Source organism: Myotis daubentonii, chromosome 5, assembly GCF_963259705.1.
Source record: "Myotis daubentonii chromosome 5, mMyoDau2.1, whole genome shotgun sequence".
Classification (NCBI taxonomy): domain Eukaryota; kingdom Metazoa; phylum Chordata; class Mammalia; order Chiroptera; family Vespertilionidae; genus Myotis; species Myotis daubentonii.
The window spans coordinates 103,415,700-103,440,641 of NC_081844.1; the positions used below are offsets into that span (position 1 = coordinate 103,415,700).

General features: G+C 50.1%; 1 protein-coding gene across 5 annotated transcripts in view; it reads left to right on the forward strand.

Moving 5' to 3' along the window:
- TENM2 (teneurin transmembrane protein 2) overlaps positions 1 to 22,116 on the forward strand; it is a 402,968-nt gene extending 380,852 nt beyond the window's left edge. For all 5 annotated transcript variants that reach the window (XM_059699131.1, XM_059699132.1, XM_059699134.1 and 2 more), the window contains 4 exons: positions 5,510 to 5,806; positions 7,252 to 8,866; positions 19,214 to 19,344; positions 21,136 to 22,116. In XM_059699131.1, coding sequence (XP_059555114.1) covers positions 5,510 to 5,806; positions 7,252 to 8,866; positions 19,214 to 19,344; positions 21,136 to 21,897 — 2,805 coding nt within the window. In that variant the 3' untranslated portion in view covers positions 21,898 to 22,116. The remainder of the gene's footprint in view (positions 1 to 5,509; positions 5,807 to 7,251; positions 8,867 to 19,213; positions 19,345 to 21,135) is intronic.
- The last annotated feature ends 2,826 nt before the right edge of the window (positions 22,117 to 24,942 follow it).

A 24,942-nucleotide genomic window follows, 5' to 3' on the forward strand; every position in this document is an offset into this window, starting at 1 on the left:
TATTGGGGAACCAACTAGAAATTAAGCACACACAGACTGAAATAACGAATATTATACAGACGCCCGACAGCAGACCAGAGGAGCGCAAGAATCAAGTCAATGATTTGAAATGCGAGGAAGCAAAAAACATCCAACCGGAAAAGCAAAATGAAAAAAGAATCCAAAAATGCGAGGATAGTGTAAGGAGCCTCTGGGACAGCTTCAAGCGTACCAACATCAGAATTATAGGGGTGCCAGAAGATGAGAGAGAGCAAGATATTCAAAACCTATTTGAAGAAATAATGACAGAAAACTTCCCCCACCTGGTGAAAGAAATGGACTTACAGGTCCAAGAAGCTCGGAGAACCCCAAACAAAAGGAATCCAAAGAGGACCACACCAAGACACATCATAATTAAAATGCCAAGAGCAAAAGATAAAGAGAGAATCTTAAAAACAGCAAGAGAAAGAAACTCAGTTACCTACAAGGGAATACCCATACGACTGTCAGCTGATTTCTCAACAGAAACTTTGCAGGCCAGAAGGGAGTGGCAAGAAATATTCAAAGTGATGAACACCAAGAACCTACAACCAAGATTACTTTATCCAGCAAAGCTATCATTCAGAATTGAAGGTCAGATAAAGAGCTTCACAGATAAGGAAAAGCTAAAGGAGTTCATCACCACCAAACCAGGATTATATGAAATGCTGAAAGGTATCCTTTAAGAAGAGGAAGAGGAAGAAAAAGGTAAAGATACAAATTATGAACAACAAATATGCATCTATCAACAAGTGAATCTAAGAATCAAGTGAATAAATAATCTGATGAACAGAATGAACTGTTGATTATAATAGAATCAGGGACATAGAAAGGGAATGGACTGACTATTCTTGGGGGGGAAAGGGGTGTGGGAGATGTGGGAAGAGACTGGACAAAAATCGTGCACCTATGGATGAGGACAGTGGGTGGGGAGTGAGGGCGGAGGGTGGGGCGGGAACTGGGAGGAGGGGAGTTATGGGGGGGAAAAAAAAGGAACAAATGTAATAATCTGAACAATAAAGATTTAATTAAAAAAAAAAAAAAAAAAAGAAAATAAAAAGTTAATTCTAACCAGTGCTATAATAAAACCCAATTCCCAGGGACATTGTGAATTTGGGAATAAAATGCCCCCTTGAATTATCAATGGCTAATAGTTAGTGCTTATTACTTCTTCACGGTTGGTGCACCCAGACAAGGGGGCAAAGGCCTCGTCAGCTCTCAGTAGTAGCATCAAACCCAAATGTTGGCCGTCAGAGGTCCGGGACCCCTCTTCTGTGCTTGTCCACTATTCAGTTCTGCAGGTTTAACACCCTCATGTACTAATCTATAATAATAAAATTGTAGTATGCTAATTAGACCAGACGTCGCTCTGGACGACCTTCTGGATGAAGCCGGGGCTGCGAGGGAAGCCCAGGTCCTGGGTGCCTATCTGCGGCCAGAGGAAAGCCCGGGTCCTAGGTGCCAGAGGAAGCCAGTGCTGGCAGCCAGGGGAAGGAAGGCCTACTCTTGCACGAATTTCATGCATCAGGCCTCTAGTATAGTTTTAATGATAGTCATGCATGTGTATGTGACTTACATGTTGGTGTCTGCCCTGATTATGTTATAGTATACATATACATGTATACACACACACAGGCGTGATTATATTATGGTGGCATGTACTATTCGCCTGTTCTCTCCCACGTAACTGAAGACAGGGCCTTCTATCATACTGAGTGTATTTTTTTAAATATATTTTTATTGATTTCAGAGAGGAAGGGAGAGGGAGAAATAGAAACATCAATGATGAGAGAGACTCATTGCTCAGCTGCCTCCTGCACACCCCATACTGGGGATCAAGCCCACAACCTGGGCATGTGCCCTGACGGGGAATCAAACCATGACCTCCTGGTTCATAGGTCACCACTCAACCACTGAGCCATGCTGGCCATCCCATACTGAAATATTTTAACCAAGAGCACACGTCAGAACCACCCGCTTCTATTCCCTGGGGGCTAACTCTGTGCTGTGGAGTCCAGCAGCAGGGTTTGCTACAGCAGCCCCCGCGGTTTAGAATCACATGCCTGATGGAATCACATGCGCTGGTCGGAGAGGCAGGACTGAGCCAGGTGAAGACCATGAACTCTTGCTTGGGGTCCTGGCTGTACAACTTACCACTTGTATAAGCTGGCGCAAGGGCATTTAAACCTAGTCATGCCTTGCATGTCACAGGAAGATAATAACAGTGCTCGCCTAGGAGTGTTATTGTGAGGATTGAATAAGATAAAACAAGGGCAGTGCTCGGAGCAGGCTAAGAGCATCATAGGTCCTCAGGCCACATGGCTCTGTTGGTGGTGCTCGTCCCGCCTTCCACCACAGGCGCCAAGCCTGATGTTGGCGCAGAATTAACATTCAGTCCTATATAATAAAAGGCTAATATGCAAATCGACTGAACAGCGGAACGATCAGTCACTATGATATGCACTGACCACAGGGGGCAGACGCTTAACACAGGACTGCCCCCTGGTGGTCAGTGAGCTCCCACAGGGGGACTGCCGCTCAGCCAGAAGCCAGGCTCATGGCTGGCAAGTGCAGTGGCAGTGGCGGGAGCCTCACCTGCCTCCACTGCAGCGCTAAGGATGTCGGACATCCCCCAAGGGCTCCCGGATTGTGAGAGGGTGCAGGCTGGGCTGAGGGACGGCCCCCCCCCAAAGTGCATGAATTTCGTGCACTGGGCCTCTAGTGAATAATAAATGCACTGGGGGCTATACACTGTTATCAGAGAAGCAAAAGGGGGGATAGGGAAAGGGAATGGGGATAGGAGATAGGAGATGGTGGGGTGTCACTAGCAGTTGGCTCAGGGAACGCTGAACATCCTTCCTCCCTCTTGCCGCATCATTCATTCTGCTGAATAAAACATTGGCGAGGGCTTGAGCTGGAATTCTTAAACTCGCAGGTCTGGGAATCTTCTGCAGTTGTCCCAAATGGAGCAACCCGATGTGGCCAAACTTCTGTCTCCAGAGGAGGTGACCCCAGCCTGTGTGACTCTAATGTGGGGTCAAGATCCCCAGTAATTCTGGCAGAATTAAGTTTGGACTGGTTAAAAAAAAAGTGCTACCCCTCCCCTGTTGTCTTCTTGACTGTTCTTCCCAATTGCTGTGAGTCTGATGGTGTTCATCTTCTGCTGAAAGCTAAGCTTCTTATAATCCCAAGAACTTGCCACCTTCATCCCTATATCCAGGCTTTTCCAAATGTTCTAAATGTTCTATCCCTTTCTCTACACGGAAACAGCAACAGTTTGAAGAGTCAAATAGTCCTGGGTTCAAATCCAGCCCCTGAACCTGTCTAGCTATGTCCCCCTCTGAGCTAACTGCCCATGCAAAAAATAACTTCTACTTCTGTTGTGAGAATTAAACTGGGATAAGGTATCTAAAGCACCTAGCACAGTACCTGTCAAAGCATCAGGGGCTTATATCAGTTTAGATTAGTTTCAACTGCAATATAACAGAGATATAGGAATAACGTGCTATTTTTTATGATCTAAAAGGAGTCTAGAGGTAAGCAATTCAAGGTTGGTATGGATGACCATTAAAGACACCTAGGTCACCCTAACCGGTTTGGCTCAGTGGATAGAGCGTTGGCCTGCGGACTCAAGGGCCCCAGGTTCGATTCTGGTCAAGGGCATGTACCTTGGCTGCGGGCACATCCCCAGTAGGGGGCGTGCAGGAGGCAGCTGATCAATGTTTCTCTCTCATCGATGTTTCTGACTTTCTGTCCCTCTCCCTTCCTCTCTGTAGAAAATCAATAAAATATATTTTGTAAAAAAGACACCTAGGTAAACGGGGAGAGAGGGAGAGAGAGGGAGAGAGAGAGAGAGAGAGAGAGAGAGAGAGAGAGAGAGAGAGAGGGAGAATGAGAGAGAGAGAGAGAGATCTAGACTCTTTCTCTGGGTGAGCCATCATCCTTGAGGTTTCCATCCTCAGAGCCAGCCCATAGTCACAAGGTGAATGCTGGAGCTCCAGAGTTCACGTCCACATTCCACCTAAGAGGAGAGGAAAGCGGGGAAAACAAAAGGGTGCCTACTTCTTAGCTGAGTCGGCTTCTTCAAGGTTCCCAGAAGACCGAGCTAGTAACTATCACTTACATCGTGTTAGCCACCCCTGTCTCCAAAGGAAGCTGTGAAATGTCGTTCTTTACCTGAGTACAATACTGCTCTGCAGAATACAGGTGTCTGAGGTATTAGAAGAAGTCCTTGTCTCCCCATCACGCTGCAACATGAAGCCCTCCAGGGCCGTGGCATTGCCTTACAGTCTCTGCCTTGGTGGACATACCTCAGGGCACTCAATGCACATATAACACAGGAAGCAGTAAACCTGGTTACATGTCTAAGTGGTTAACTGGTCAAAGTCTTTAGAGCTACTAGTAAATCCCAGACCAACCCCACCACGTCATTGCTGTGAGACCTTGAGCAAGGACGTAACCTCTCTGTTTCCAGCTCAGTTTCCTCATTTATCCAGTGATCTTTGTGAGCATCAGTTCAGACAATAGATGCAAATCGCCTAACTCAATGCCTATACACACTAGCCCTCAGCCCATGTGAAAGTTATTGTTACCATCATCATCACCAGCATCATTATTATCATTAGGTGCTAGTGAACCATTAGGGTAAGGTGAGGAGGTACCAGACATCTCTCCCCTCTCTTCCCTCTGCCTGTTTATATCCTCCGTTGCCTTCAGCAGTCACTCCAGGGACGTCTGGATTTGCAGTCAATTATATTGAAAGAGCCTGACTGAGTCGGCCTCATTTTATTCACTTCCAGCCATCCTCTCAGGACTAGGTAAACCTCAAGAGTCAGCCTTTCCCTTTTTTGGCATCTCTTAGCCCTGCTGAGGTCTCCCCACTGAGTTCTTGCATCCCTGACAGTGGTAAGATTTTTCTCTACATAGAAGTAAAGGAGTGCACATAAGAATGAGCCTTCAGATTCCCAGGTCTTTGTAAAATATGGGTTTCCAAGACCTTCTCCCTACCCTCCTGGGTACTTCTACTTAAGGCTTCAGAAGAAATCCTGGCACCTGCTATTACAGATTGTTAGCTGCTCAGCTGATGACATGGCCAAAAACGGTTCTAAGTGTGCAAATATACAAATCCTCTTGGCCCCTCGGTGGCCGTGCACGCACATTTGTCGCCGTCCACGCTTTCTACAACCTGGTGGCACCCTTGTAATTGTGCAAGTCCCAGCCCATGTGACTGCTCCTGGCTGCCATGCCCAGATCAGCCATCAGTGACCTTAAGCAGCCCCATGTCTGTATTCCAGTACATCCTACAAATATTGCCATTTTCTATGCATACCGTGATGTAAGAGTTTAGAAAGCGCTCCTCTAGGTAAATTCAAGGTTATTTCTTCCTCCGACGCACACTGTGCCCCAGCCGCGCCAAACACGTCCTCCATAAAAGCCTGAGCTAACACGTCCAGGCGGTATATTTCAAACCAGGCCCTTTGTGTTTGCCTAGGTCCACGGAAGGAATCTCTTGTCCATCGACTATGACCGGAATATTCGAACGGAAAAGATCTATGATGATCACCGGAAGTTCACCCTGAGGATCATTTACGACCAGGTGGGCCGTCCCTTCCTCTGGCTCCCCAGCAGCGGGTTGGCAGCCGTCAATGTCTCGTACTTCTTCAATGGGCGCTTGGCTGGCCTGCAGCGTGGGGCCATGAGTGAGAGGACAGACATCGACAAGCAAGGCCGGATCGTGTCACGCATGTTTGCTGACGGGAAAGTGTGGAGCTACTCCTACCTTGACAAGGTGGGTACCCGTGCCACCCTGGGCCAGCGGGGCTGTCTCTTGCTAAGGCTGCTCTTTTTCAGCTGACCGAATACACTTTGCTATAAGGCATCTGAACATCTTTACTTGGATTCCACAAGGGTTCCCCTCCCACTCTCCTCCCTCACTGGGAAGGAGGCAATCTGAATGAAATGTTATTCATAGCTCAGCACTATTACCATTAAAAGCAAAAAAAAAAAATAAGTACTAGATACGCAGGAATGGCAAAACGGATAGACTGTCTGATTTTATTCCAAAAATCCTAATAAGTGCTGTTGAAGCTGACAGAATCAACCCGTTGGCAACATGGCTAATCATCACTTACAAAGTAAAAATCCTTCCTTATAAATTAGAAATGGCTAATCATTTCTTATAAATTACTTATAAATTAGAAATGCCTTGCCCGAAATTTAGCCATCAGAGGAAGAGATTGTGCTTAAAACTCAAGCACACAGAGCAACACCCTGCCCCTGGGCCTATTGTTGAACCAGCCAACGGATCCTCTCCACAGATTCCCTGTGTCTAAAAGTGCCAGGTTCAGGTCTCCGTGTAGGTCTGCGGAGGTTGGCCATGCAATAAAAAGAGGTCCCTTCAAGACACAAGTCACGACTTTTGAGGCTGCCCTGGTCATCTCGTCATTAGACAGAAGCTGCTGGACTCACCTTGACACAGGTCCATTTCATTCCTTCCTCGCCTCCTGATTAGTGATCCCTTGCAGACAGAGCTGTTACCTCCTCTGCAAGAGAGGGGCTGCTGTCCCTTGGGTCCCTCCCGAATACTGTTCTCATTATGCCATAAAATACTGGAATGGTTGACCAGAGGAGGCAGGAATCTCCCAATGGCCTCAAGTTCAAGGCCATTTTTTTTACCCAAAGAATCAATGATTCTGAACTATTTAATCTTTTCAGTAGCTTCTAAAGGGAGGCTGTGCTTTCTCTTTAATCAGGGGTGGCAGGAACATAGTATGTGTGTCACACCTGTCCCCTGCTGCGTCAGTGGCAAGTCATTACTAAACAATCTCAGGATTTCTTGTTATTGAGCCTATAGGCAAACTCAACCAATGCCTCTTAGCTCGGTCCTCCAAGCCCTCCAAGCAACAGCAGCACCACCTGGGAGCTTGTTATAAAAGCAGATTCTCAGGCCCCGCCCCTCCCAGAATGAATGAATCAGAATCTGCCTTTTAAAAAGATCCCTGGGTATTTCACATGCACATTAAGGTTTGAGAAGCGCTGTTCTGGACAGCCACCCTGATCCATCAGAGTTGGCATGCCCGATGAAATCAACCTACTCATAATCTCTGGTCTAAACTTCCCCATCCCTCGTGCCTTTTGAATGGACTTTTGGAGAAATGGCATAAATTCTGTCCGTGTGAGTGATTGGTCCTCAAAAGCCAACTCATGGATTTCCTTCCCCTTTCCATCCTCCAGTCCATGGTCCTCCTGCTTCAGAGTCAGCGTCAGTACATATTTGAGTATGACTCCTCCGACCGTCTCCACGCCGTCACCATGCCCAGCGTCGCCCGGCACAGCATGTCCACGCACACCTCCATTGGCTACATCCGCAACATTTACAACCCGCCTGAAAGCAATGCTTCGGTCATCTTTGACTACAGTGATGATGGCCGGATCCTGAAGACGTCCTTTTTGGGCACCGGGCGCCAGGTATTCTACAAGTATGGGAAACTCTCCAAGTTATCAGAGATTGTCTATGACAGTACTGCTGTCACTTTTGGGTACGACGAGACCACTGGTGTTTTGAAGATGGTCAACCTCCAAAGTGGGGGCTTCTCCTGCACCATCCGGTACCGGAAGATTGGCCCGCTCGTGGACAAGCAGATCTATAGGTTTTCTGAGGAAGGCATGGTCAATGCCAGGTTCGACTATACCTATCATGACAACAGCTTCCGGATCGCAAGCATTAAGCCCGTCATAAGTGAAACTCCCCTTCCTGTTGACCTCTACCGCTATGATGAGATTTCGGGCAAGGTGGAGCACTTTGGCAAGTTTGGAGTTATCTATTATGACATCAACCAGATCATTACCACCGCCGTGATGACCCTCAGCAAACACTTTGACACCCACGGGAGGATCAAGGAAGTCCAGTACGAGATGTTCAGGTCCCTCATGTACTGGATGACGGTGCAATATGACAGCATGGGAAGAGTGATCAAGAGGGAGCTAAAACTGGGGCCCTATGCCAACACCACCAAGTACACCTATGACTATGACGGGGATGGGCAGCTTCAGAGTGTGGCTGTCAATGACCGCCCGACCTGGCGCTACAGCTATGACCTCAACGGGAACCTTCACTTGCTGAACCCGGGCAATAGTGTGCGCCTTATGCCCTTGCGCTATGACCTCCGGGATCGGATAACCAGACTTGGCGATGTGCAGTACAAAATTGACGATGATGGCTATCTGTGCCAGCGAGGGGCTGACATCTTCGAGTACAACTCCAAGGGCCTCCTGACGAGAGCCTACAACAAGGCCAGTGGGTGGAGCGTCCAATACCGCTATGATGGTGTGGGGCGGCGGGCTTCCTACAAGACCAACTTGGGCCACCATCTGCAATATTTCTACTCTGACCTCCACAACCCGACTCGCATCACCCATGTCTACAATCACTCCAATTCAGAGATAACCTCGCTCTACTATGACCTCCAAGGTCACCTCTTTGCCATGGAGAGCAGCAGTGGGGAGGAGTACTATGTTGCCTCAGATAACACAGGGACTCCCTTGGCTGTGTTCAGCATCAATGGTCTCATGATCAAACAGTTGCAATATACAGCCTATGGGGAGATTTATTATGACTCCAACCCCGACTTCCAGATGGTCATTGGCTTCCATGGGGGACTCTACGATCCCCTGACCAAACTGGTCCACTTCACTCAACGTGATTATGATGTGCTGGCTGGACGATGGACCTCTCCAGACTACACCATGTGGAAAAACGTGGGCAAGGAACCAGCCCCCTTTAACCTGTACATGTTCAAGAGCAACAATCCTCTCAGCAATGAGCTGGATTTAAAGAACTACGTGACAGGTGAGGACACTGCTGCCTCAGTTGGGCAGTGGCTCCCTGTGGGGTGGTTGTCCTGGTACACCATTGGGAACCTCAAAAGAAGGTCTTATGTCTTATACTAGGAGAATGTGGAGAACTGTAAACCCTGGGCTGTACAGTATCTAGGACAGTCAAGTGACAGCAGTACAGAGCAGTCACCAAGTCAGTCTGAAGATGTCCTGACCATTTGCAAGTCCATTTAGTTGAAATAAGTTTTATAAGAGGCTTTTTACCCCCACAGAGGAAAACCACCATAGGAAGAGGGAAAGAAAGGGACGCTAGTGTCAGAGCTATCTGGTTCCAATTCTCCTCCTCGATTTATAAACCAATGGGCCATGGGCTACTTGTCCAATCTCTCTGAGCTGTAGTTTCCTTCTCTGTGAAAGGACACTCATAAAACCATCCCAGAGAGTGGTCTTGAAAAGTACATGAACTCTAATGTAGGTGAAGTCTAGTACCTGGCAGTTAGACGGTGGATGTTCACCAAAGGGCATCTGCTCATGCTGTTAACATCATCGTCACTAGTGAAGCAATGAGTTAGCCTCGGTATGGAGATGACTAAGACCCAGTTCCCCACCTCACCCCCAGGCTGGCAGGACACACATACAAATAACCAATGATAACACAAAACAGAATTAAGTCTATGCCACCTTACAGGTACCTGTTATTTATTCAACAAGCATTTCTAGAGTGACCAGGCTAGTTTCTGGGGAATACAATGCTGAACAAGACAAACACCTTTCTCTCAAAGGGGTGTGTGTGTGTGTGTGTGTGTGTGTGTGTGTGTGTGTGACACTTAAGATTTTAAAAGTTTGATGTACTACAGAAGGGCCCCAAGGGTCAAACTGGGCCTGATGAAGGTGATCTTGGTTGGCAGAAATGGGCTCAAGGCTGAAGAAGAACTATGAGTAAAAATCAGAAGGACACAGGAAGCTTTGACAGGGTATGAAGAGAGACATCAGAGAGGGTCTTCTCCACCTACATGTCCATCCATCCATGCACCCATTCAACAAATATTTTCATAGCATCTAACATATACTTAGAACCAGAGATGCAGTGGAGAGCAAGTTAAAGTCCCCGTCCTCAGGGAAATAAGCAAGGAAGTCTGGATGGATGGATGGATGGATGGATGGATGGATGGATGGATGGATGGAGATCCAAAGAGACCAACTTCCAGCAAAGAAGCCAAGGCCATCTCGCCTGCCCATGCATTATAGAGGAACAACACGGGGACCCCAAGTCCAAGGCCCCCAGTTCCAAGAAACTTAACAGCTTTTGGCCATGGGCCAGAGAGGCATCAAGCCTCAGGGGCCCCAACCTTCCCATGACAAGGAGTCACTTGTCCGTCCCCCAGATAGGAAAGGAAGCAGCAGTTACCAGGAGCACCGCGCGGCCCACAATGTCCCGTGCTGCAGAGAGAAATAGTTCGACCTTAACGATCAACCTGTGGCTATGCCATGCCTCATCGACAAGTTCCAGGTCCTTTCCAGACGAGCCGAGACCCAAACCCCAACAGAAGCAGCGATTACCTGTGAGCCCAGGAGCTACCTGTGAGCCCAGGAGCTACGACCACGCTGGCTCCCTCCCATTCTCCCCCCTGCACCTCGTTGGGAGGCACTCCCATGCTACTCTGCCAGGCTTCCTCTCTTCCCTGTGGCTTAGCCTGACTTTTGACCCCAGTTCACTGCAGTTTTAAATTAAAGCCCCTCTCAGGAAAACACACACACACATATGTATATAGTTTCAGATAATGATAAGTGCGATGAAGAGAAATAAAATAGGCTAAAGGGTTAGAGAATGATAGGCAGCGTCTACGTGGGTGCTCACAGAGGCCTTTCTGAAAAGGTGGCGTTTGAGCAGATCTTTATGAAATGGGAGGGAGGGGGCAACGGGAGGAACAGTGTCCCAGACGGAGGAAACGGTGTGTGTGTGTGGGGGGGGGTGCATAGGAGAAGACTCTCCCACCGCCCAAACTGTGCTTCCCTAAGCCCTGCTGGGCGCTGGATACCTTAGGGATGGATCAGCCAGAGGCACATTTTTAAAGCCCTCAAAATGAGCTGAACAGGTGCCTACAGCTGCCAAGGCCCCAACAAAATCATTCGCAGAGTACACTCGACCTCACTGACCCCCTCAGCCACTTTCCTGGTTCTTCTGAAAGGGGGGGGGGAACCTTTTTGCTATTCCTGGCGGCTCAGGGGGCACACGAAGTTCAGTGGTAGAGGGGACCCAGAAAATAAACTGGAGCTGGGAAGAAAACCCACCAGGAGCAGTAAGAGCTGGCTGGCTCCTTCTCGGCCTGGTTTAGGGGAGGGGGTTGGTGCCTCTCAACACAAAGGACGGACCCCTTCCTTCGTCCCAAGGTAGGGGCGAGAGAGAAAAAGCAGAAGGCTCTTGCTTTGGCCTCCTGAGTCTCAGGAAAAGGGGGGAAAGCTGGTGTTTTGAACTGGCAGATACCAGATGGTAGCTCTGGGTGTCCTCTGAGTTGGAATCACTGCTGTATTTGGTGGGGGGGCCTCCCCCTGTTCATGGGGGCTGAGGTCGGTCCTGGGCTGTGGGCTGCCTGGGCCCAGGGGGCTGCTGCTGTCTTCACTGGAAGGAGGGGCGGCTTCATGGGCGCTGGGCTCAGGCCGGGAGCCGTCCATGGGCCCTCGGCTGGGCTTGGTCTCGACGTCCTCACCTTATGGTAGGCTAGCTGCTGGGTGGCCTGGGGCGGAAGGACCTTCTGTATCTGGAATCTGGGTGGGGGCACCCACTCATCTAGTTGTGGGTCCCCCTCCAATGGGACTGTCTCTTTAGGTTCTACCCATTTGGTGCCGGGTCCCTGGGCCTCGCCCAAAGCCAAGTCCATAGAGGAAGGTGATGGAAGCCACCCTCTGGGCCTCCCCGAAGTGTCTTCAGCTCACTTCCCTGTGCTGCCTGTTTCTGCCACCACCGCTGGTGGGGCAGCTGGGCAAGGCCGGCGGTGAATCCATTCACCCGGTATCTACGTGGACTGGGGGGGACCTGAGGGGGGCAAAGGGGCTGCCCTTCACTGGCAACCCCCTGGGCCCAGTTATGTGAGCAGTTTCTGCACCTTCTCTCCTTCCACAGTCTCTCCAAGGCTGCGCAGAGGCGGGGCTTCTGTAACATCCGCCTGGGTGTCCTTCCTGTTGATGGATCCGTAACCATTCGGACCTGGAACTGCCAGGCAGCACCGGCCAGTCCGTCTGACTCCGGCTGGGGGCGCAGGGGTCCCCGAGGCTGCGGTTGCAGATGGCGGGGAGGCGCTAGGGGTGCGGGGTCCCAGCAGCGGAGCCTGAGGCAGCTCGGATCCCGCCGCCTGCTTTCTGTGGCTCCGCGGGCACTCGTCCCCGCACCGCCATCGCCCCAGAGACGCGAACTGGCGAGTCGCCACTGGGGGCCGCTGGCGACACTGCTGCCGCCTCTGCCTCACTCATCTCGGGGGTCCAGTACCGGCCGCTCACCCCGCGAGGCGAGGTCCAGTACCAGCCGCTGACCCCGCGAGGCGAGGTCCGGTACCGGCCGTTCATGCCGTGGGGTCCCCTCCCCTCCCCTCCGGCGGCTCGCGAACCGCCACCCACGTGCGCTCCCGAGCCTTGCGCCCCAGGAAGGCGGCTTTCCTGGTTCCAGCGCTTCAGACTCAATAAATGTGAATTAAATCAGGTTGAACCAAGTCCAACAAAATTAAATCCGGAAACTATTCGAAAGAGTCTGACATAAACGGTAGTGTTAGAGAAGCCACGTGGCCTGGGCTGATGTTTCCCGTCCCAGCTGGACCAGGGAGCTGCGGGGAGAGCAGGGCCAGGCACAGGCCCACCCCCGCTGCCCCGTCAGGGGGAGGGGACCCCTGGAGCGGGGACCCCCGCGGAGAACACCAACTCGTCTCCACTCTGCGCACCCACGGTGGCTCATCTGTAACCTCATCTCAATGAGCCTTCATTTGCCACTTAGGAGAGCAGCAGAGTGGTTGAACTTGCCGCTAGCCATTTAAGCAGAAGAATAATTAAAATGTAGTCGGTAGGAACGGGAAGCACGGAACCTTCTCTCTGGTGCCCAAGAGCACCTTGGCTGTTGGGAAATTGCTCTCTGAATGCAAGAGGCGCCCTGGAGAGCGGGCGGGGGAGGCCCCGTCAGCAGCTCCAAGACACCTGGGCTGGAGCAGAGGGGCAGCTGCCAGGAAGGGGCGACGGAGGTCAGGAAAGATTCCTTTCCCACTCACGGGCTCCAAAAATACAGCCTTTTTAACAGTTGTGGGGGGTTTTTTTTAATATTTTTAAATGTTTTTATTGGTTCTAGAGAAAGAGGGAGAGGGAGAAATAGAAACATTGATGAGAGCGAACCATCCATCGGCTGCCTCCTGCACACCCCCTACTAGAGATCAAGCCCGCAACCCAATCATGTGCCCTGACCGAGAATTGAACCCGTGACCTCTTGGTGCATGGGACATGTTCAATCCACTGAGCCACGATGGCCTGGCTTAACAGTTCTTTTTTTAAGGTGATATATTGATGATTGCTATGTCTGTGATTAAAAGGTATTAGTAAAAAGACAGGGAGACAGATGTCCCTCCCAATGTTAGCATCCCAGGAGACTCCCCAGTCCTGGACAAACCTGGACCAGAGCCCAGCCCAGAGCCTGGTCTGTCCTCAGGCCATGAGCACGTTCTAGCCTTGCCCATCACCTGCTGTGTAACTTGAACAAACGTCTTAACCTTTCTGAGCTTTCAGTTCTTCATCAGCAAAATGGTGATAATAATAGTTCTCCCCCATGGGATTGGGAAAAGTAAATGAATTGTGACTTGTAACGCACTTGGCCCAGCACGAAGGCGAATGGAATGCGGTTGCTATGCATACACAGCAATGAACTTGGACATGGGAACTTCGTATATGAAGAGTGGGGACGCCACCCCTGAATCATCTTCTGGGGTGTGGAGGGAGGACTCTCCAGCTCCACCCTGAAACAGATCCAAATTCTGCTCTGAGTGGCATGGATTTGGCAAACTGGAAACCCCAACAAATTTGGAGCCAAGTGAACCTCCTAGGTGTCACCCACCATGACTTGCATTTTCCCCCCACCCCTTGTCCTGAGTGGGTCTTTGGGTTTATAACCCCAGGCACCTGTGAGCATAAAGTCAGATTTTGTGGGGTTTCCTTTCCCTCGGTGAGGAGGAAGGCGCCTCCTCCTCCTTCCCGCACCCCCTCCTCCCATCTCTGCTTAGCACCAAGCTGCTGTGCTGACAGCAGGTTTTGGAGAGAGAACGTGCTTCCAGATGCGTTGGAGAACCTGAGAAGAGGGAGGGAATGAGCTCTTAGGAGGCACCAGGTTGCCAGATGTTTAAGGAGCCCGTCACGTACCAGTGACTTCCAAGGGAGGAGGGGGCTTGTGGTGCCAGGTATGCCTCCCGCCGAATGGAGGAGGAGACCAGCAACTCGAATAAACACTTTACAGAAGGTTTAGACTCAGAAACCAAGCCATGTTAGAAGGTAAAAAAGGCAGGTGGCGTGAGCAGTTATTATTCGTGGGTGTGGCCCTTCAAATCCCTGGTCTCAAAGGCAGGGGCCAGGAATCACCTCCTGAGTGCTGGGGAGGATCCTACAGGGAAAAGACCTCTCTTGCCTTTCAGGGAACTCCCTGCACAGCCCACGTCTCTGTGAAGGTGTGCAGCTGAGGTACTAAGCAGCATGGAAACACAGATGGGGACCTTAGTCTCTTGTCAGTCCTCCTTGTAGTCCTCCCAATCAGTTGAGGCGGAGAAAGTCTACCCTGGACACTGGGATGTGTTTGCCACCTCATTAACACTTCTGATCTCCCTTTTTAATGGAGAGAGCAGACCTAAGACTCCCTCAGTAGCTGGCAACAAAATCATGCTCAATTTAATTGCATCGATTCTGTTTTCTTTGTTTTAATTTTACAGTTATTTTCTGTTTGCCTCAAGTGAGTCTCCTTTCTCATTGATGGTAGTAGCAATGTCTGTCTTTAAAAATGGACTGAGGGAAGCCCTGGCCAGTGTGGCTCAGTTGGTTGGGTGTCAACCCATGCACTGAAAGATTGCCAGTTTGATTCTAGGTTGGTCAGTTTGTGGGTGTGCAGGAGGCAACCAGTCACTGTCTCGCTCTCACATCAGTAATTCTCTCTCCTCCCATCCTCTCTCTCTAAAAATCAATTTTAAAAATAATTTTTGAAAAATTTTAAGAGTTTTCTTCAAGAAAAAATGGACTGGCTTAAGTGAAAAAGAAAACTTTATTTTTCCGAAATCAGGAAGTAAATGCCTGCGCAGGTGATATGTAGATATGGCCAAACAACGGTGCCGAGGCCATTCAAAAATGAATGGCCATTCAAAAATGAATATCCACAGTTGGGAAAGCCAGGCTCTACAGCATCCGGCACAAAACAGCTGCTTCGTCAATATGTGATTGTTGCTGCACTAAAGCCAGGCTTCTCTCTGCTGGATGCTGACACACTTTTGAAGGCAATCTCAAGCCTGCATTGTTAAATAATTCTTAAATGGGCTAGCGCTAATATGTCATTGCCAAGTCGCTCAAGGGACTACTGTGCCCAAGGCCAACGAATGCATCATGAATCCCAGATTCCCTCCCATTCAAGGGTTCTTACAAGCCTGTATGTTTAGTACCAAAGTCATGCCGAACTGGTTTGGCTCAGTGGATAGAGCGTCGGCCTGTGGACTGAGGGGTCCCAGGTTCGATTCCGGTCAGGGGCATGTACCTTGGTTGCAGGCGCATCCCCAGTGGGGGGCGTGCAGGCGGCAGCTGTTCGATCCCTCTCATCGATGTTTCTAACTCTCTATCCCTCTCCCTTCTTCTCTGTAAAAAAATCAATAAAATATATTTTTTAAAAAAAACAAACAAAGTCAGCATTAACTCATGACAGTCCTGGGGCAGACCTATCCCCTTCACAAGCATGCTCTGAGGCAGGGATAGCTAGCTCCTCTGTCACCCTTACACCAGCCAGGGAAGCCTTTGCCACATTTGTTCAGTGTTTATTTCATTCATTCATTCATTCATTCATTCATTCATTCCAGGGACACTTACTGAGCACCTATCAATACAAATATATTAAAAAAAAAAAAAAAAAGAAAAGTGAAAACAGGCTTTTTCTTTTTTTTTAACCCTCACTCTAGGATATTTTTCCTTTGATTTTTAGAGAAAGTGGAAAGGAGGGAGAAGGGGGAGAGAGACAGACAGAGACATCAATTGGTTGCCTCCCGCATGCACCCCAACCCCAGGCCAAGGATTGAACCTGCAACCAAGGTACATGACCTTGACCAAGAATTGAACCCATGACCCTTCAGTCCAAGGGCCAACTCTCTAACCATTGATCAAAACTGTCCAGGGCTAAAAACAGATTTTCAACAAAAACCTGTGCACCAGTGGTCATAGCAGCATTGTTCGTAATAGTAAGGAAAAAGGGTATAAACAACCCAAATATTCATAAACTAATGAATGGATAAGCAAAATGTAGTATTATCCAAACAATGGAATATTCTTTAGCCATAAAAAGGAATGCTAAGCCCTGGCCCATGTGACTCAGTTGGTTGGGTGTTGTCCCATGCACTGAAAGGTTTTAGGTTTGATTCCCAGTCAGGGCACATGCCCAGGTTGCGCTTTTTTTTGTTTGTTTGTTTGCTTGTTTTGTTTTTATGCTTTTTTAATGCTTTTTTAAATATATTTTTATTGATTTCAGAGAGGAAGGGAGAAGGAGAGAGAGATAGAAACATCAATGATGAGAGAGGATCATTGATTGGCTTGCCTCTTGCACGCCCCCTACTGGGGACCGAGACCACAACCCCAGGCACATGCCCTTGACCAGAATTGAACCTGGGACCTTTCTTTCAGTCTACAGGCTGACACTCTATCCACTGAGCCAAACCAGCCAGGGCAGGTTGAGGGTTTCAAAGGAGAATGGGAAGAGAATGGGAGACAATGAGTATAGAAAATTATTTTAAGTTTGAGAAACTTTTTGAAAGGGGGATAAGAAATGAGTGATGGCTAAAGGGAGAAGCAGAGACAAGGAAGGAATTGTTTAGGGTGGACATTTAGTAGCATGTTTGTATGCTGATGAGGTTGATCCATTGAAAGAAGAGGACATTGGTGACATGGGGGGGAGAGAGTTGCTGGAGTGATGCTCTTGAGTGGCCAGGAAAGGATGTGACCTAGTGCGTAAGTGGAGGGGTGACTTAAACAGCTCCAGGCAGAAGGTGGGGAACGTGGGCACGGATGCTGGGAGAGAGTTTCGGAAACTCCCCTCTAGCTGCATCAGTTTTCTCGGGAGAACAGGAAACACGGCCAGCCGCTAGAGGGAGGAAGGGAAAGCAGAGATGAGAAGATGTAAAATCACCCAGGAGAATGGGAGGATGCCTGAGTGGAGGAAGGGAACGTAGTCAGATGGCCAGGCAACTAGCAGTGGTTCTCAACCTGTGGGTCGCGACCCCTGAAAATACATCCTGCATATCAGATATTTACATTATGATTCATAGCATACCAAAATTACAGTTATGAAGTAGCAACAAAAATAATTTTATGGTTGGGGGGTCACCACAGCATGAGGAACTGTATTAAAGGGTCGCGGCATTAGGAAGGTTGAGAACCACTGAAGGCACAATTAGGGTTGGTGGTCAGGAATTTAAAGTGACACAGTCAGCATGATTACATTCGTTTCTCCAGGCACATTCAGCTGCACAGCTCCAAACATGGAATGAGCAAAGACTCAAATTTAACCAAAACTGTGACTTCAACAAGCAAGTGTGAAGAAGTGAGAAAGGGGAGAATCTGCGCCTATACACAAGGGAATGAGTCTAATGCTTGGCCATGGAATGTGTGCTCAGTGAGAGAAGCAGAGACCAAGATGTTGAGGGATGAGGGAAAGAGGGTTAGGATGGATTGAGGGTCCTAGGGAGGGGAGAGGGTCAAGGAGTATGCATGTCAGGTTACAAAAATGAGTATCCTGGCAGTGGTCCCAGGGTGATGTGCATGAAAATGACATGACAGAAGATGAGAATGAGCGAGGGAGGATTATCAAGGAACTAAGAGGGCAGCAAGTTGAAGGATCAAGTGCTTGTATAATGAAACCACTAAAAATGAATTCAGGAACAGAGATGGATAATGACAGTAGAGAAGAAAAGCATGAAGAAATGCAGGTGAGTGGCCTGTTGTCAGTAATGACTGCAACAAGGAGCTCTCATACCTCAGGTTCAGCGATTGTAGGAGAAGCACACAGACCAGCGTCCATGGGGGAGAGGTGGTTTCAGTTAGAGCAGGAAGGGAAAGGAGCCTTTGGAAGGAGGTTGATGACACGGGGGACTTTGCTGCTGATGGATGTGAGTTCCAGAGCCCAATGGACATGTTTCGTGAGCTGGGTAGAAGATGTGATGTTGGGGTGCCGATGGTGTGGGTGAGGCTGTGAGTGTGGTGAGGGATGGATGTCCAGGACTCTCCACTGGTCACTGGGGGAGGAGGCCAGGTGCTCTGAGGGACACAGTCTTCCTGTGAGAGTCAGGACCGTTCAGTGGAGGGCAGGACCCAGGGTGCAGGAGGTATGATTCCCAATGCAAGAGACTCAATCTTGCCCTCTAGCGGGAGGAGGGCAGTCTTACTCTGAGCGCACAGGGCTCTCTTTGGCCTCTCCTTGAAGAGTAGTCACCTGAGCCAAGGGGCTCAGGAGCCAGAGGACTCTGCATTCCACACACTCACAGACTCTCCTTTCCATCACGAGCCAGTGCAGGGCAGCACCCCACCCAGATGTCCTGCGCAGTGTTCACGATCACCACTTACCCATCCAGCTGATCACTGTATCTCTAGCTTCTAAACACACCCACTGGCCTGTATTAGAGGTTCCCTTAAATACCTGCCCAGGAGAATGGGAGGGTGACTGGGTGGAGCAATCCACGTGCCAGGCACTGTGGTAAGCCCTTCCCATGGGTTTTCTCCTTCAGCCCTCACAACAACCCAACGAGATCGGCACAGGGGTTACCCAAGTCCCATCTGAGGAGCCTGAAGCATAGAGAAAGGGCAGGAACTTGTCCAAGGTCACACGGCGAGGGCATTTGAACCTAGATCTACCTCGCTCCATCACTGCTCTTCTACGTCACCACATGGGGGGCTAACAACTGACCAAGTGTGGGAGGGCATCGTCTTCCTCCAACCCCTGCAAAGAAGCTCTGGGTCTGAACCAGGAGACCTTCACAGGCTCCTGCCTCCCTCTCCTGTTGGATTCACACCCACCCATCCGTTTTATTTTGCTCTCTTTCCAAAATCCCCTATTGCTTCCCACCCACGGCGATTTCAGAAGCCCTTGTTTTTGTTTCCACCATAGATGTGAAAAGCTGGCTTGTGATGTTTGGATTTCAGCTCAGCAACATCATTCCTGGCTTCCCAAGAGCCAAAATGTATTTCGTGCCTCCTCCCTATGAACTGTCAGAGAGCCAAGCAAGTGAGAATGGACAGGTAAGCGGGGGTTCCTGCCAAGAACACGCAGGACTGTCACCGTCCCCTTTTGCAAACAGAACTGTACGGGAGCCAAGGGCACGTGGGCAGAGGGGGAAACACCGGAGCTGGGTATAAAAGATGCATGAACCGCTGTGGCTTCCCAGGAAAGCCAGCGTCGATGCTGTCACCTGTCTGGCGCAGCACACATTTCTTCAGAACCTCGATTACGACCTTAATTGTGGTATCATGGGCTGTTCAGTATATACCCTTGAGTGACTCCTTGATTAACAACAGCACAGAGAAATCTAGCAGCAACCTACCATCTGCACTGCCTGTAATACCATAAACCTTTCGGCTTTTATGGGGCGTCATAAAATGATGCTTTGCCGTTTCTGTCCCATTAAAGCATATTTTTATGCCCCGCATAAAACGTCAGGGTTTTATGGCCCAAACGTATACAGAGTGAGTTTTCAGTACATAATCTGTCCTTGGTTCTCTCGGTGATGACCGAGGGGTGGTCATTTTCCACGTGGGTACAGCTCCGAGCTCTGCCACAAGGGGACGGGCGGGGTGGGCGGCATGTCCCGTAGCCCCCGCCACGGAACCAGTGCTCAGCACCATAAAGGCCTGAGAGTTCCCAGCTGCGCTGGAGAACGGTCCAGACTGTGTAACGAGAGCGACGAGGAGGAGCCGCTGGGTAATTGAGAACAGCCTTCTCTCCGTCCGGCCCCTCGGGGACCACTCAGCGGATGAATAGCCATCATTTCTCTCATTTCTCTAAGTGCCATTACCTCCCCAACACAGCCTCTTCCATTATCCCAGCCTGTCCCCCAACCACCAATGGAGACAAGCTGTAATGTGTGAGGGGAGAACGGAAGGCCAAGGCGATAACGGTGATTTCCTCCCTCCGCGGAGAAAGGGCGAAAATCCAAGGCAAATGACTCAGAGCCCGGGGACCATCCCTCTGGCCCACAAAGCCAGGTGCACCTCAGACATGAATATGCTACAAACCACCCAGGGTGTCTGTCTGGTTAGAAGGCGGCTCCTGAGTGAGGTCTGAGATTTCTGTTTTTTTTCTACCAGGGCGGGCCCAGGGGTTCCCCCGCTCCCAGCCATACTTTGAGTAGCAAGGTCTTAACCCAAGAAAGTTCATGAATACCAAGGGCATTGGCCTCAAAACAATCTAGGTCACGGCAGCCAGGTTCCCAGCTGCTCAAACACACACCCCACCCTTCAGGCCAGGATACGCCTGGGTGTGAAGTGGGCAAGGCAGCTGCCGAGCTGAGCTCTCGGAATGTGGCGACTCTCTTCCTCCTCCAAGGGACAGATCAGGCGAGTGGGGAGGCCTGGGCGCGGGTGCCAGTGAGCTGGCAAACCCCCATACCGTCGTTTTAGTTAGGGGCACAGTTCCAGCGGACAGGCCACACCACCAGAGCCCTGGAAAATGCCAGCCTGTCCCAGTCTCAAAAGGTAAGCCGAGCCCAGCCGGTGTGGCTCAGTTGGTTGAGCTTCGTCCCCTGCACCAGGAGGTCACCTGTTTGATTCCTGCCCAGGGTACATACCCTGGTTGTGGGCTCGATCCCCAATAGGGCACGTGCAGGAGGCAGCCGATCGATGTTGGTGTTTCTATCTCTCTCCCTCTCCCTTCCTCTCTCTGAAATCAATAAAAACATGTTTTAAAAACAGCCAGTGCATGTCATCAAAGACGCAAGCCTCGGTCTTGCAGGGAGGCCGAGCTCTTCCCTTTCTGTAACAAGCTTCCCAGCCTGTGCCCACGGTCTCAGCTCTCGTGTTTTCTTACACCCGCAGCTCATCACAGGGGTCCAGCAGACGACAGAGAGGCACAACCAGGCCTTCCTGGCCCTGGAAGGGCAGGTCATTTCTAAGAAGCTGCACGCCAACATCCGCGAGAAAGCCGGCCACTGGTTTGCCACCACCACGCCCATCATCGGCAAAGGCGTCCTGTTCGCCATCAAAGAAGGGCGGGTGAGCACGGGCGTGTCCAGCATCGCCAGCGAGGACAGCCGCAAGGTGGCGTCCGTGCTGAACAACGCCTACTACCTGGACAAAATGCACTACAGCGTCGAGGGCAAGGACACCCACTACTTTGTGAAGATCGGCGCGGCCGACGGCGACCTGGTCACGCTGGGCACCACCATTGGCCGCAAGGTGCTGGAGAGCGGGGTGAACGTGACCGTGTCGCAGCCCACGCTGCTGGTCAACGGCAGGACTCGAAGGTTCACCAACGTCGAGTTCCAGCACAACACGCTGCTGCTCAGCATCCGCTACGGCCTCGCCCCTGACACCCTGGACGAAGAGAAGGCCCGCGTGCTGGACCAGGCCCGACAGAGGGCCCTGGGCACCGCCTGGGCCAAGGAGCAGCAGAGGGCCAGGGACGGGCGCGAGGGGAGCCGCCTGTGGACTGAGGGCGAGCGGCAGCAGCTCCTGAGCGCGGGCCGCGTGCAGGGGTACGAGGGCTACTACGTGCTTCCCGTGGAGCAGTACCCCGAGCTCGCAGACTGTAGCAGCAACATCCAGTTCTTAAGACAGAACGAGATGGGAAAGAGGTAACACAATCGCCGGCTGCCATCCTGTGTCTGGATGGCTCCGCGGGAGTAACTGTCCTCTCCTCTCCTAAGGAGATGAAGACCTAACCGGGGCACTGAGGCCGGGCTGCCTTGGGGACCAGTGGCAAGCAAGCTCACATTTTTTGAGTTCCAATGCTACTGACCAAGTGAGACGTCCCTCCTCCCAAAGCAGACTAAAGCCCGGCTGACAATTCCGAGAGAATAACGAGAACAGAAACAACAACAACACACAAAGCAAACGAATGAATGAACGAATGAACGAACGAACACACACCACGTTCCAAGTTCCCCTAACATACGACCCACTTGTTCTGGGTCTACACAGGAAAGAGACGCAAAATGTCCAAAAGGAACAAAAGAGAAAACACACACACACACACGCAAATAAAACGAAAAGCAAAACAAACACACGACTGAAAAACAAAGAGACGAAGGCGAGCAGGCCTCCTGTGCTATTACCTCACTGACTCGCAGGTGAGCGACGCAGAGACTCCCCTGGGACGGCAACCCCGGACCCGGGCCAACCAGCTGAGGAGACCCAATCAGACTGCTTGATGGACAAACTACTACCGACGTTTTTTTCGTTTCAATACAGGTGCATTTAAAACATGACTTGGGGGAGGGGGGGCGATTTGTGCGTAGCGACTGGGGAGGGGGGCGTACACGTGAAAGAGTGAGCACTGGACATACTTTTTAAAGAAAAATTTAAAGGAAAAAAAAAAACACGAGGGGGGGGAGCAGGAAAAGGAAATTCCTATCCAACGTCAAAGCGAAATAATACCGTTCAGCACTTAACTCTCAGGTCCCGACACCGTGGGGCCTGGGCTCACCTATGGGAGCGCAGAGTGTACCTTCCATTCAGAACGGCGGCTCTCGTCCTCGCAGGGGGATTTCATACTCTTTTGTCTTTGAAGACTCCATTGTGGACAGTAATCCGCAGTCACAGGGTGTAGTCCGTCTAGATTCCGTAGTTTGTGGGTTATCAGTTGCAGTAGAGGTGTGGCATCGTGACACTCTTGCTAACGGGCACCACTTCCGATCACCCTGTACATACCTTAGCCTCGAGGCACAATCACTGTTTCCGGTTTAAAAATTCTTAGTGTGTTTGTTTGGTCCAGAAACTGAGACAATCACATGACAGTCACCACGAGGAGAGAAAACAAAACAAAGAAAAAAATTTAAAAAAAAAAAAAAAAGAAAACCCATCAAAAAAAAAAAAAAAACAACAACAAAAAGAGTTTAAAAAAAAAACACAAAAAAATGCCTAATAAGAACTTTGGTACAGGAACTTTTTTGTAATATACATGTATGAATTGTTCATCGAGTTTTTATATTAATTTTAATTTGCTGCTAAGCAAAGACTAGGGACAGGCAAAGATAATTTATGGCAAAGTGTTTAAATGGTTTATACATAAATAAAGTCTCTAAAACTCCTGTGGACACTGGTCTTCTGTGGAAATGCTTTGAGGGGAGGGCACGGGGCAAGTTGCTGGAGAAAGGGGGATGGATGCGCTGGGATGTTGAAGTTTTGGAGGAGTTTTTGCTGGAGGTCTCTCAGGGCCCCCAGACTGCTCTCCATTCTAGACTGGTCTCTCCTTACACCTGCAGCCCCTTCTCTCATGACACAGGTGGGCAAGAGCGTCTGGGCTGGGGCCCACGGGCAGTGAGGACCCTCAGGCCCATCCAGGCTAAATGGGTCCCTGCAGGCCTCCCGGGAAGCCAGGGTTCTCCCTGCTAGTTCTGGGAAGTGTCGGCAGGAAATTGACCGCCAACACCTTCACATTTTGAGAGACGTGCGTGTGTTTGTATAGTTCTGTGTGTGGAGTGTGTGTATGTCAAGCATGTCAAACTCGCAGCCCACGGGCCGCATGCCTCATTTATTTGGCCAGTGTTAGCCTTTGAGTTTGACATGCTTGGTGTATGTGTTTGTATTTTCTTCCAGATTAGGTCAATTTACTTCAAAATGGGCACGCTTAGGACAACCCAAATAAAAGGAGGACTTAGGATTTAGATGAATTTTTGTGCACCAACCCTAGTCAGAATGTTATCATCCATAGCTAATATTTATAGATGCCGAGAACAGTGCTAAGTGCCTGCACACAATACTTTCACTTAATCCTCGCCTTTTATTCACTCATCATCATACTGAGAGCTGGCCACGTGCCAGGGCCTGTGCTCAGTTGTGGGGATAAATGAGGTGAATAGACATCAACAGAGGTCCTCACCTCGTGCAACTCACGGTCAGGGTTGCAGAGAGACAACAGTCAAACAATGACCCTGGGAAGTGAAGAAAATGACAGGGGTGCTGGTGCCGAAAGGGATAGACTGATAAAGCTGTGACTGCACGTAAGTGGGGATGTGAGCTAGACTGGCAGTGTCACAGAAGGTGCTGAGGTCTGAACGTGAAGTAGGAGGTAACCAGGAGGAGAGGAGGACATGCTTCCAGACCAGGGAGCCGCATATGCAAAGGGCCTGTGGTGAGAACTCCGGCTGGGCCAGAAGATACAATGATTGAAGGCTGCATTTTGTCAAACAAACACAAGAGGGAGCCATTTTAGTTTCACAAACAAGTGCTCTGGTGCCGGGAGGACAGGCAGGGGAGAGACGGGGTCATCTGTGTGAGAGGAAGGAAGAGGCTGCCGGCCACTGACCCCAGGTGAAGGCACTGTGGGTGACAGAGGAAGAAATGGGAGTGAATTGAGCGGACAGATTGCAAAGCATTCACTGCGCAGGTGAGGGAACAGGCCAGTCATCCCACTAGCCCAGCGGTTCTCAACCTGTGGGTCGCGACCCCTTTGGCGGTCGAACGACCCTTTCACAAGGGTCGCCTAAGACCATCCTGCATATCAGATATTTACATTATGATTCATAACAGTAGCAACATTACGAAGTAGCAACGAAAATAATTTTATGGTTGGGTCACAACATGAGGAACTGTGTTTAAAGGGCCAGAAGGTTGAGAACCACTGCGCCTAGCTGGTAAGTGGTGGGATCAGATTGAAGCAGATTTCAAAACCTCTCCAGGGCG